This window comes from Pieris rapae, chromosome 5, assembly GCF_905147795.1.
Source record: "Pieris rapae chromosome 5, ilPieRapa1.1, whole genome shotgun sequence".
In the NCBI taxonomy this organism is placed as follows: domain Eukaryota; kingdom Metazoa; phylum Arthropoda; class Insecta; order Lepidoptera; family Pieridae; genus Pieris; species Pieris rapae.
In genome coordinates this window covers 10,413,911-10,428,216 of record NC_059513.1, presented here as the reverse complement: position 1 = coordinate 10,428,216, position 14,306 = coordinate 10,413,911, and the positions used below count along the sequence as shown (strand labels likewise).

At 33.0% G+C, this 14,306-nt stretch overlaps 2 protein-coding genes and 1 non-coding gene across 3 annotated transcripts in view; 1 reads left to right on the top strand and 2 right to left on the bottom strand.

Annotated features, from left to right (window-relative positions):
* Window positions 1-3,697, bottom strand: part of LOC111003606 (RNA-binding protein MEX3B) — a 36,159-nt gene extending 32,462 nt beyond the window's left edge. The window contains exon 1 of the mRNA XM_022274211.2: window positions 3,287-3,697. Coding sequence (XP_022129903.1) covers window positions 3,287-3,527 — 241 coding nt within the window. The 5' untranslated portion in view covers window positions 3,528-3,697. The remainder of the gene's footprint in view (window positions 1-3,286) is intronic.
* Window positions 3,698-10,957: 7,260 nt separating this feature from the next.
* Trnae-uuc lies at window positions 10,958-11,029 on the bottom strand. Its single transcript has one exon. It is a non-coding gene; the product is annotated as a tRNA-Glu (tRNA).
* A 246-nt stretch (window positions 11,030-11,275) lies between these two features.
* On the top strand, window positions 11,276-14,267 carry LOC111003518 (coatomer subunit epsilon). The gene is made up of 7 exons (XM_045628369.1): window positions 11,276-11,392; window positions 11,545-11,736; window positions 12,365-12,456; window positions 12,657-12,822; window positions 13,265-13,376; window positions 13,577-13,692; window positions 14,083-14,267. The coding sequence occupies exons 1-7, from the start codon at window positions 11,294-11,296 to the stop codon at window positions 14,209-14,211; spliced, it is 906 nt and encodes a 301-aa protein (XP_045484325.1). The 5' UTR covers window positions 11,276-11,293; the 3' UTR covers window positions 14,212-14,267.
* The last annotated feature ends 39 nt before the right edge of the window (window positions 14,268-14,306 follow it).

The following is a 14,306-nucleotide window of genomic DNA, read 5'->3' as shown; positions in this document are numbered from 1 at the left end:
CAGAATGCATCTGTCAAGATACACAAAAAATGGGGCCATGGAATTTCGGGACGACTCGGGCAGGACATATGCTCGTTTATTTTTTACTACAGTAGTTTCATTCAAAAATTGTCAACGGGAAGAGATTTGTGTAATCTTGTTAAACGCATAATAGTTAACAATCAATTTGTTGCCTAATAAAATTAATAAGCCTGGCTTAACTACAAATATTTAAATACTAAACACTTTTATCAGCATAAAAAAGCTTTTATTCTAATTAATAACCATGCAAAATAAACAGATCGCTTGAGGCATTTCCGTTCGATCAAAGAAAGCACGAGTCCCTATTACTAGGCGTGCAGAAGTGAGCAGAAGTCAAAGCCTTGACCCTGACTGTGGTGGCGTCGACCGGAACGCACGCTGAGCTACACTGCAAATCTTGATTCCCTCTCACTATCCAACCGCATAGCCAATGTTTGTGGCCTAAGTACATCCCCCAGGCGAGTGTTTTGTATTATTTAACCCGGCTTATTATTACTCATGGGAAAAAACTATTTTTTTCATATATTGTCATAGCTTAGCTACTTATGAATGAATATAAAATCTGTCTTTTGTAAAAAAGGAATCTTAAAAAGTCGATTTAACTAATTCTAAGTAATTAAGAGGTGGCAACTGTAACTCAACACAGAGTTAAAGGATAAAAAGTAAATTTGGGAGATGTCGGGCTGGCAGTCATTGATGCGGAACCGGTCCTAGGCTAGAACCGGCTTGTGACGGACAGGGATGAATTACTCATCGTATACGTTTAGGAACGTTATATTCATAGAGCTTACATACTTTAAATACCAGACGCCGTGGCATTATAATGAGGTACTTAAAATATATTCTAATTAGTTAGCAGGTTTCAGGTACAAAAGAAATGCTAGTTAGTATTGAGGTGATTTAAGCAGATGTTTCGTGAATGTATGACCCAGCCGAACTTACAAGATGCAAAACAAAGCGGCACGCCACTACAAATCAAAACAACAAACGTGCCGACAGGATCCGATCGACTTCAGGGACAATCGAACATCGAATCGAGGATCGATTGTCGAGACTTGACAACCGGACGTGACGTCACGCCGTGTCCGCGGGTAAACTGGAGAATTTTAAACAACCTCCTTTTCGTGTATAGAGCTAAACATCATCCGAACACATGTCATTCGAATAAACATTTTCGTTTTTTATCGCCGTATTATCATGGTGTTAAAGCCTACTATTGAATTTGGTTAAAATTATTCAAAGGATGTGTTTTATATTCATGTCATAATTTTAGTTATAAGGTCGTAATTACACGTTGTGCTGAATTTTAACGGTTTTTGAGCCTTTTGTTTGCGAAATCGAAATCTTTTAGTATTTAATTAATTCGTTAGAAGTGCCAATTTTATGAGACTGACTAAAGCTAATTAAAAATACTATATATATTAGGTGTCATTATCTAATATGTTAATTTTAATTAAATATTGGTAGTTTATTTATTTATTTAGTGTGTAACTATTGAGTAATAAAAAGGACATTTCTATTCTAAATAGAAAAAAAAATACTTATATTATTAATCTTGGTATTCTGATGCAATACCACTAAAACATGACAAAAGGCGTTTATCGCAATACGAACATGAAGCACAGGTACTCGAACAACTTCATAAAAACTCTTCCACATGAAAGAACTTTTATGTATTGAATTTCTTCCAGACGTTATTGTACTTTGGTGGGACTGTGAAGGAATAAATTCTATGGACGATTTTTCTTTTGTCCAGACAGGACGAGAAATTTCATACATAATAAGTTTTTTCAATAGAAATAAAGCTTGACCAAGCCATAAATAAAAAAAATAACCAAGTACCCAGAACATTGAAACAGTCTAAACATGCATCTAAATATAGACTAACCTACATTATTATTTCTGTTCATGGAACTTTGTCGCAATGAAGGGCGATCTCTGTTGGTTGTGTTATTGGGAACCATGCTTGCGGCTCACATGGACAGGGTTGCATTTTGTTATTTTACGATTGCAGCCAGCGCGAGCGGGTATATCATATCATATTTATTATATTTGTATATTATATTTCTAAAAGATCGAACTAATTCGATTTTTATTTATGTTAATTAAAAAGATTTTATTATGTTTCCAACCCTATATGTTCGTGCAACTCATTATTTGCTGTTTTATCGTGTAGGCTTGCAACTATTATTTCGATATCTTATTAACATACGTGCACGGGCATATTATTAATCTGTCAAGATGTGAGCACGAACAGACATGTATACTATATACCTAGGGTATTCTATAAGTGAATCGAAATTCGCTCTATAATCTAAACTAAATATACATCTAATTTATTACTCTAAAACAATTGCCGTCCAATGTTGAAATAACATAACTGTGCAAGAAAACATTTGTTTCTGGTATGTTATTAAAAAAAAATGTATAAAACGTACCTAACTTTAATATTCTTATATTATATTTCAAAATATCAAATATATTATTGATGAAAATGATTTTCGTCAGACGTAATTATAATAATATAAATAAGCAAGAAAATAATTGTTTTTAGTATCTTATTAAAAAATTGCCGACATTTACCTTTAACTATCTGAATCAATCTCAACCAGCAGAATAAATAAACAAAACTTATTTTTGCTATGTAGGTAGAGATAAATTTACAAAAAATCACTGCATCCATATTCCAAGTTAAATTGCTCCACTTTGAATTGGACCACGAAATTAACTTTTTTCGTTGAAATCTAATGCACATTTACCAAAATTAGTCTCAGATAAGGCAGCTTTGTCGGAATTTTTTCAACCTGACCCACTCGAAAAAAGCCTACCGACATCCTTTGGGATCATTTTTTGCCAACAGTAACTTTTAATTAGTGGATCCCACTTTTTACAGGCTAACACGTTATGGATGAAGATACAGGCATGGGAACTAGCGACATGCAATTATTTACACATTAATATTTATACAATCACTGCATTCTACGTGCCGTCTACGTATACTACAAAATGCACTACGCCGCATTCGGACGCATAACGCCAATCGCACGACATATTTGTGAGGGTAAACAAACATAATGCACGGACGATAAAATACCTATTCACACTTATAACGTATATTTTCATCAGCCGGCGAATGGCTAATCGAATATAACCTAAATCGCACGTGCGTCCTGCGCCCTAACAAAAGGGTGGAGTGAGATATCTAATATTGCAGGGGTACAAAACGTCTTCGATATTCAACCGGCGACATAACCTCAAATCTTACCTTGTCTACCAACGATTTCTGCGACATGTTCTGAAGATGGTACTGGCACGCATTCGGTCATATTCTGTGATTTCTTGGTGCGATCGTCCGGGGGCGGTGCGAATCCCAAAGGACTGGCGAGCGGATTTGCGGAGGGCAGACTCTCGCCAAAGTTAAGCATGCTCAGCTCGAGAGCGAGCTGGAACGCGCGCTGGTCTTCCACCAGCCCACCTCCGAGCTCTCCGAAGAGACTTGACGGCATTTCCACTTGTGAAGCAATCTTGTCGGTTGGGAGAGGTCGCCCTCTCGTATCTGTCACTGGGTAAAAAAAGCACGTTCGATCGTGTGGGGTGCCGCGTTTTGTAGCGTTACGTACGTGCACTTGGGTCGGGTCGCGTCGGCAGACTGAATTGCCGGCCGGCCGGCGCGGCATGGCTGGCGCACGCGCTCACCGTCCTCGCCCCGCGCCCCCCGCCCGGGGGTGCACTGCCGCGGCCACCGAGTGCAGCTTCCGCCCGCCCGCCCGAGCACCGCGACACAACCAGGTAACTACTCACTATGCACTTCTATACTTTATACGTACCGTGCGCCTCTACGTGCCTAATTAATTGGTTACATTCGCGGAGAGACAATTGTCCGTGAAACATTACAACGTTAGCAATATGTTCAATGGGGATAATTAGGCTGTAAATACAATCAATAATAAGAGGGCTGAAAGTTAATTATATATTTTATTCAATTTTCTTTATAGATCTTAATTAGGTTTTGTCTCGAACAAATTACATATGTTTTTGTTCGTCACCTATTTACAAAAGTCTGAATCTAAACGTAGTGTGACGGGTAACGTAGTGGGTATATTTATATATAATTATGTAGATAATCCAAACATCTGAAGCAAATTATTAAAATTAAAATAATTCCTATAGTTTTAATGTATGATGCCTGAAATCCCCACTGCCTAATGAAAGTTGGTGTCTAATCCGAACTTATTTTTAATGACCTATCATGTATTGGATTTATAAATATTCCCTAATTTAGTTTATAAATATAGACCATAGAACCTTTTTAATTCAAGCTCACTTATTTACGTATTTAAGTGTAGTGAATCACTAGGTGAACGCTGCTCGTATGAAGTGAATATCATAAAAGAAAATTAATCGGTATACGTTAAAGCAATGTTTTTGTAGTATAGGAATCCCTCACATACATATCAAAATAATTTTAATCTAACCAGTTAGTTATATAACGTAACAGTAAACTTCAGAGATTTTTATATTATATTTTAAATTCAAAATAAATTATCGTCACGCGTTTTCCATAATGTGCGGGTATTATCAAATTATTTCTTAAAAGTCTTCTTAACTATCGGATCACTAGAACAAAAACTGTATTGTTCAGAGGTCATAGAAAAAGAAAAAGTGATTACTTGTAGTAAACCTGATACTTGCTTGTTGGTGGTCGTCATGTCATGCATGAATTATATTTTTTCAATATAAACAGATGGTGAACGGCAAGCACTTGATTTAAACACGCAAGACAACTTTGCGTATGCTCATTAAATAGGCAATTTTCATAAATAATGCGTCCTATGTCTATTTTCATTAAAATTCCTGCCAAAAGTCGCAATTTGTATTTATGGTTTGTATATAATAAGGTTTAGTGGAAAAGGGCAAAATAGATTTTTCGACAGAGATTTACGACAGTTTCTGTTTCATAAGAGGAAAATCTGTATGGAGATGTTTCATAAGAGGAAGATCTTTAATGGAGTTAACCGGATTGCTGCGGTGGTGATGAAGTCCAGAACGATGATTTGGCTATGTCATAAAATTTTTATTCATTTATAAAATCATAATTTTTGGGCAACGCGGGCGCCAATGTCGGTATTAGTAACATAAAAATTAAATGTTAAAGCTTTTATTTATTAGTTTTCTTACAGCTAACCTACTTATTACAAAATAAAGCAATATACAAGGACAAAACAGATTACATTGATAAACAATATCACAAAAAACAATTCAAAACAAAACTAACCTTAACATATAATAACTAAAATATATTATTAGAATTTTATTTAAGTTAATTAAAGTAAATCTTATAATTAAATACATGATTAATGTGCTGAATACTTAATACAAAAAAACAAAGATTAAAAAATATATGAAATTGTAAAAATTGAATGAAATTTTATTTATTCCTTTCTTAGCTTTATCTCTATCTAAAATCTAATTGTATAGATAATATATTGTTATTTGGAACATAATAAAATGAAGGTAACGCAATCTCAGTACACCATTGTACTTGTTAGACAGACAAAATATTTAAATCTTGTATTTTGATGTAGACTGTATTACAGGGTGACAATGGTGTAGGCGGATGTAAAGGCAAAAATTTATACAATGTTTGTATATGTACAAACATATATTTATACACTGTTAATTGATTACACAATTCAGAATTAATAAAATACACACCGGTGTTTTGCTTAGTTTTGTATTTGTTTGCCGAAAGCTATGAATTTATATTAAGTTAATTCCTTAAAAAACACATAAGATAAATACATTTTTTTGTTATTATGATACATAATGACTCAAATACTAACTATTCTATTAGTAAATATAGAAATGTGGAACTTATTTGATTGGTAGTCAAGGGTTCAGGTGTAAACTGTTAGTATTGGTTATATATAGTAATAGACAATAACCCAGAAAAAGATTTACCCTACAGTGGATAAAGGGGCACAATAGATCTCTCGGCAATGATGGTTATCGCCCGTACCCGCTCCTGCCCTGGCTCCTCTCACTATACTCACAATATCCTCTCACACCACACACCTCGTCGCGAAAGACAGTGTGTGCAGAGGCTGTTTCAGCGCAGAGGAATCAACCACATAGTCCTACAATGCGAGTATGTGGTTAAACAGCGTGCAGAAATCCTCGGAACAACAGTAAGGTTGCACCAGAGACAGTTTCTGTTTTAGAGAAAAATCCGGAAATCGAACTCACGTTTTTTATTTATTGGGTCTGTACATGCTGTAAACAAAGATCTGAAGACTTGGAAGTTGAGAAATTACAAGACACTACGTATGAAGTGTTAAAGCTATGGTATAAATACAAACCCAAAAACTTCGAGTATTCAAATTAAATTTAGTACACCTTAAATAATAATTCGTGAGAAAATCCGTTCTGTTCCTGTTTAATACGTCACCCTCTGTCTCAAGTTCAAAGTACAGTCGCGTACAATAAGTACGCAGGTACATATTTTTTTTGGCCCACCATCTGCTTATAAAACGCCGGATAGCAGATGCAAGCCACGCTATTGTGCTCAGTAGAACATTTTTTTTGCACTTTATGAAGATTGAACGGATGTGAAGACGTATGGAGAATCGATCTTAATGTAACAAAACAGTCTCTTTAATTTTCTAAAGTTTTTTCCTCGTTTTTTTCGATAGGAAACGTAGTTCCGGTGAGTTTGAAGATATTTTTGTTAATTGTATACTTCTATGTCTGTGAAGAAACTAAGCTAAGTGTTGGCCTAGTGGCTTCAGCGTGCGACTCACACCCCAAAGGTCTTAGATTCGATCCCCAGCAAGCACTAATGGAGTTTCCCAATAAGAGCGTATTTAATTTTTGCTGGACCGCTGTAGGAAAACATCGTGAGAAAACCGGCTTGCCTTTGACCCAAAAAGTCGACGGCGTCTGTCGAGCACAGGAGGCTAATCACCTATTATGTATATTAGATTGACATATGATCATAAAACAGATTCAGAAATCTGAAGCCAGGATTGTTTTGTTAATAATCAAAATCCTATTATCAGATAATATTAGTATAGCGAAATAAAAATCCTAGTCCTAGGCACTGAGTCAAATTCATGTCAAATGCACTTCCAACTACAAAAAGATTCTGTGCCCAATGTGGCCTAGATTTCATAGTGCTTTTTGTGTATAAGTATGTATAAACTACAAATGCATATACGTTTGTGTGTTAGTTTTTTTACTTTATTTTAGCCAGTTTAAAACAATAGCGTGTTCAAATAAAGACATTTAAACGAACACTATTAAAATATATATTGTATATATATATATTACTTAAATCTAAGTAGTTAATAGGAGACAATACTACTTAAAGCTAGATTAAATGTATGTATGTTATAATAATTGATTACTCAAGACTCATTTATATTTAAAATAACACGATTTACAAAAGTGTTTGTATAAATTATATTTTATCTACACAAAAAAATCAAAATTCTCTAAAATTTTTGATAAAAAAATATATAAGTACTAGCGGATCCGACAGACGTTGTCCTGTCTATACGTCTTTAATTTGAAAATTTCAAACTTTTTTTAATAAGCTAAAACATTCTGGACCATTTTGATGAAAATTATTATTCAAATGTAATGACAATATCTAACGATCCAGCACATGGTCTACAATAACACAATGATAACAAAACTTTTTTTTTATTTGATCGCAGCGCTAACTGTCGGGACAGAGTAAAATTAAAATTCGAATATTATTTAAAATTTGACAGTGCGATGGTAGCGCCGTCTGTCGGATCCAATGTAAAACATTCCAAAATCAACAACTACTAATTAATTAAAAAAAACATTGTCCAGCAGACAAAATTGTGAATCTAAACCATTCTCGAATCTCCACGACAGAAAAATTTCATCAAAATTGGTCCAGTCGTTTAGGAGGAGTTCAGTCACATACACACGCACACAAGAAATATATATATTAAGATTGTATGTATTTTTTTATTTTTTTTATTTATTAAAATATAAATCTCTTCTAGGAAAAATATTTTTGTTACGAAAGTTTCATTTCTAATTCATTATAAACCTATCGAAATACTATTATAAGAATAAAAAGCTACGTTAAAAATAATTTAGGCTTAATTTCAGACAAATAAACTGTAGTTTTGTGATGGTTGCGGAATACAAAGCATGTTTATTGTCTTCTAATGATGTTTTATTGGAACTAAAAGACAGACTCACTTGAAGATCAAAGAGCAACTCCAAAAAGTGAAAATATTCAGAAATGAGACCCCTTGAGAGGTCGTCGCTCGAACGAACCCTTAAAGTTCAGTAACCTTGTGTGCTAATTTTCATTGTTTTATATTTGCAAACGGGACTATTATTGTTTTGTTTTGTTTTGCCGGATTTCCGCTGAGCATTTTAAGGTGTGCGACTATTCTTAAAAGTACCTTCTTAATCCTTTGGTTTATTTTTCTTTATCATTGATATTTAAAAAAGCATGTTATTTTAATTAATTTCTATGGAGTTTAAGACCATGCGTCATAATATCGCCGAATGATATAAAATATGTAGAAAATAAATGGAGATGTTATTCGACAAATTGACCAGACTATTTTAAATAATTATATATATTTAAATAACTTATAAACATCGATCTTATAACTTTAAAAAATGCTTCTAAATTAACGTTAATACCCATTCTCAATCAAGTTTAAACATATGTTCATTATTTAATTAAGGTCTCGTATTATATAAAAATCAACCTAATATTCACCTGTTCGGTGTGCTTTCTGGCAAAGGCCTATTCCAGTTTTCATTTGTATTCAGTATTTAAGACTCATACAATCTAGTTTTTATAAAATGTGCGAATGCAAAAAAGTGCATATAATATACTGGCAATATCAATTCATGCATGTACAGCAATATATATTTAAGTCTAATAATCTACCCTACACCTACCATATAATTACTTCGATTCCTTAAACCGGCAAGACCCAACAAAGAGGTTGTCTTGAATGCAGCCCGGTGCAACGACAGCTGGCAGGGCCTGAGAAAGCGAATCCCTTGGGGTCAAATGCAAAAATTTCATTCACTCCAAACTTATCGAAACGGAGATTTATGCTGTGGGAATCGGTTTTAGGTATATTTTAATGATACGTGATTATGTGTAGCTTTGATTTATTCATATTTTCTAGACAATTCCCCGACTGTGTAGTCGTCGGAGGCATTAAGTATCTTACATAAGTCGTATTGGTAACTCCGATGTTAATACACTACTGCCTATTTCTTTTAACCACCCTTTGTATAACCACTACAGCAAATAATGTGTAGCTTATAGTCTAATAAATGATATTATCTTAATTTAAACTTTCAATATATCTAGTTATTACGTACTCCCACAGCAAACTTAAAATAATATAGCATAATCAAACCAAAAATACAGTATTTTTGTAATAATAATAATTTATAATTGAAAAATAGAAAACTAAAACTATTTAATTTTAGAAAGTGCTTGTCAAATCGTTTTAATATTCAATTATGTTTTACTTGGATTCACTTAAAATTTATTTACGTAAAAAAAAGGGTAATCTTAAATGAGCAAATTCTTCGAATTTGAGACAAGACAGGTTCTTTTATCTTATCAACGCTAAGATACTGTAGGCACCTAATACAAAGGTAGGTGATTAAATTATAATTACAAACATTATAATGCTCTCTCTAAGCTGTGAAGGTTTTGTTTTAAATGATAAGAATAAGTTATTGTTTTTCATTCACTTGGGGCTTACCTAGTAGAAGATTGTAGAGAAATAATAAATGTACATAATAGGAAATGGATGTAAGCGGCTTTTAAGTTTTAATATATATTTACTCAAAGGTACCTTTAGGATATTAGACATTAAATAAATAAAAAAGTACTGTCCGTTTGCATCCCTAAGAATTAAAGTATTTTTTATTGAAAATATGTACTTAGAAATTTATTAATAGGTAATTTCGCTGAAGCATCGATATTTATTTGTTTTATAGATTTGCAACTTTGTAATGTCGAAGTATCATTATTATTAGGCTGTACAAAACTAAGTTAAGTTTTCAACAGTTTATTCCAATACCATGAAAATCAGAATAAGTGACTAAGTAGTATACATAATACAAGTGAAAATACACCGGCACTATATTATAAATATATAAGCGATAGTAAACATATTAAAGATCTAAACCTATGACTGAAGAGGATAACAATCGAAAATATCTTAAAGATTAAGATTCTACCTGGACTGTACCTGGTCCCTTGTACAAAACCGTTGCATTACCTGCGTTTCTCATTGATACATTACAATTGTAAGTGAACAAGTAATTTTAAGATAACAATACTGACTATTGTCTGGTTAAAGGAAGCGGCATTGTATTTTTTTGATAGCCACTTGAAAATATTACAATGTGTTCGCGCTTAAGAGAAATAGCTGCGAGAAGGCTACAAGAATTAATTTCAGATATTGGTTGCAAAAACACAGTGCGTCGCGGTTTGAAAGTGCTTCAGAAATTACAGCCAACGGACTTTTCTTCCTTTTTAGGCAATTTAACGTTTCCTTGAAATCGACATGCCTCAACTAAAAATCAACGGAGTATAACAGGCTCCACCTATTATTAAAAAAACAAATGAACAGATACAGTCTACTGCGGTGTTAGCGGCACTAGGTTTTTTTTATATTCAGGGAAAAATTTGTTTTTATATGGTATTTTTATTTATGACATTGTATTTATGTCATAAATAAAAATACACACATAAACAAGAGTCTCATATTTACCTATTAGTAGGTCATATAAATATACTTATTGAAAACTATGAGATTTCTAACAATTGGATTAATTACAAAAATGTAACTATAAATTTTAAATGTTTTATGATTATTCTTACAGTAATTTTTAGTAAAAAGATTTCCCGTACCGGGAATCGAACCCGAGCCTCCTGGGTGAAAGCCAGGTATCCTAGCCACTAGACCATACGGGATGTAGTAATCTTAATGAAATAGGTATTTATAAATTGTGGATAAATGTGTCAATATGTACAATCGTTTTGTATGTATAATTTGCTTAAGATTCACGGCTGTTATAGTATTTTCAGAGGAAGTTTACTATATGCGAATACTTTTTAAACCCATGATGAAAATATATAATCTGGATAGCTCTCTGTCAATGTTAACTATCAAATAATTGGTACGTCAACGTATTTATATCTGTTCTGTAATCTGTTTACCAATTGTCAAGAATCAAGATGGCACGTCAGCAAGATGTTGATAAACTTTTCCATGTTAAAAATGCTTTTTATGTTGGAAATTACCAACAAGCTATTAACGATGCTCAACATGTAGTCGTAAGTTATTCTGTAATTACGAATTTCAATAATATATGGATTTCTCTTAAAACTTTTAACAATTTGTAATTCATGGTAGTGACGTGCTGACATATTACGAATATGCTTGTATTTTGATAACAGCTTTATTTTCGCTTACAATATTTTGTTAGGGCTCATCGCCGCTGGTTACACTCGAGCGCGATGCATTTCTATATCGCTCATATATTGCGCAAGGCAACTACAGAATTGTTTTACAAGAACTGAAGACAGCTGACCCATTGCTCCAGCCACTCAAGACACTGGTGGATTATCTGTCTCCTGGAGCCAATAAACCAGCTGTTGTGTCAGATATTGATGCCAGAGTAAGTTTTTCACTTGTAACTCACATTGGCTATTAGCTACGCTAATTGTATATAAATAAATAATAATTCACATTCCTGATACCATACTAAGAAAACCACTGTGATTTTCGAATTCATGTTAAATAGATTGCACATAATGATTGTAATACTAAAGAAGAAGTAGTTTGGACTCTGTTTCCACACTAAGATGCCCATTTCGACCATTTTGTGTAATTTTTAAGGAAAACTAGATCTTAGATTACACAGTCATCTTTTAGACCACTTATCTATACAATATTTTAAAAATGCTGTGACTTTCTATTGTTCATTTATCTAACTAAATCATAGACAATTTTTGTTATCTATGTGACTATACTTAGTAGTCAAAATACTATTATTTATTAACCACTAGTAGATAAAAAGGCAATTTTTGAAATAAAAACTTATAAAGTATACTTTGATATGCATTTCTGTTATATTTTACTATATATTATATTCTATTTCTTAAAATGGTCAACATGATAACAACTACTTGCTCTAAAGAATAAAGAATTGCTAATAGACAGACAGAGAAATAATCTTATTACGATAATGACTTTTTTAAATCTACAAATAAAGTTTCTGCTTAATTATTATATTTGTATTTCAGGTTGCAAAAGGCACAGAATTGTCCAATGACATATTCATAATTGTAGCAGCAACTATTTATTACCATGAAGATAACTATGAAGCTGCGCTTAAGTATGTCTTATTAAAATACTTATCCTCAATATATACAGATCAATAATTCCAGCTCCACAACTTCTTATGTTACTTAGATTTCAATGAAAAAATTTTATTGTTGTATCTAATTGATAAATTACATTCCCTGTTGTGCCTGAGTTTAAAGTAAAGACTCCTTTACCATTTCATATTTACAAACTTCTTTTTATACATTGCAGAATTCTTCATGGTGCTGAATCACTTGAACTTCGTGCCTTTACTCTACAGTGCTTGCTTGCAATGAACAGGCCAGACTTGGCCAGCAAACAACTTAAACTCTTGCAGGATATTGAAGATGATGCTACATTAACACAGCTTGCACAAGCTTGGCTTAATTTATCACAGGTATATATTTTAATACTTCATATAATGATCATAAAACTTGTATATGCTGCTTAAATTTAAATCTGAAAGATTTAATGAGCTTCATGGAATATTATGAATAATGATGAATACTTTAGTATCATCAATTTATTCCTACAAAATTTAAAATTGATACCAATATATATATAAAAAGATACACCCAATATGAATTTTCATTATAAAAGCTGTATTGTCACAGTAATTGATATGACGTTTACAGTTAAAACTATGGATTTCAAATTGTATTCAATCTAATTTGTAATAAGCCTAATCATAACTATGCACCATAGATTACCATTATAACACAAAGATTACCTACATCAACACTTTTTCAAATAATGTGGAATGGGTTTCATACACTTTTAATAACATAAACAGTAATACAAACATAATAGTAACCTTTCACATTAATTTTGGTTTTAAGGGTGGTCCCGGAGTGCAAGATGCTCACTACAGCATAATGGAGCTTGCGGAGAGACTTGGTGCTCTCGGTGCAGGTCCAGCCGCCGTTGGCGCTGCTGCTGCCGCCTCTAGAGGTCTGTAGTACTTTACTTTATTTTTGTCACTATTTATTTGATTTTTTTTGAATTGCATTTTATTAAAAATTCTCATTCTTGAGTTCGTGGTTGATGCAATAATTATTTTATTTAGTAAACAATTTATTAATAAGCAACTAACCTCAATATTCTGAGTGGTTAAACTGCTTAAATTACATTGCTTCTGATTTTGTTTTTAGGAATGTGGGAGGAGGCTGAACAAATGTTAACAGAAGCTCAAACTCGTGCACCTCAACAACCGGAGCTACTACTTGGTCTTACTGTCACTGCTGCCCATAGCTCCAAACCGCCTGAGGTATAGTTATGTCAAAAGTTTGTATTTTCTTAAACTTGAAGAACGCTACATAGCTTACTCTTTTTATTGAGGATTCACATGCCATATAGCATCTAATATAAAGGCACTTATGTCCCCATACTAATTTTATTTACACTGTTTTGTAGTCTATGGTTTAGTGTTGTCCACACATATTGCAGACTATTGTTTTAATGTTATACAATCTGTTCAAGGTTGTTATAATGAAGACCACTCTTATCAAATGTCCACTTTAATAATAAATAAAGTACAGCAGTAATATCCAGAGAGAAAAAAAATTACGCTCATGCCATAATTAACTTAATTCTACTGGATTGGCAAAAAGGGACAGTATATTTATAAACTACCATAATAAATACGTGAATATTGCAGGTGTCATCTCGCTACTTGGCGCAGCTAATAGACTCCTACCCTGAGCATCCGTTCACACGAGATTATACCGCAAAACAAAATGAACTGAAACGGCTAGCCGCTCAGTACCAACCATCAGTTGCCAGTTAAATTTAAAAATTAAGATATGTCATATTAACTACCGTAATAAAGTTTATTGTATTCCATAGATTGTTTATTTTTTATCTCTCTAAAATAAATAGAAC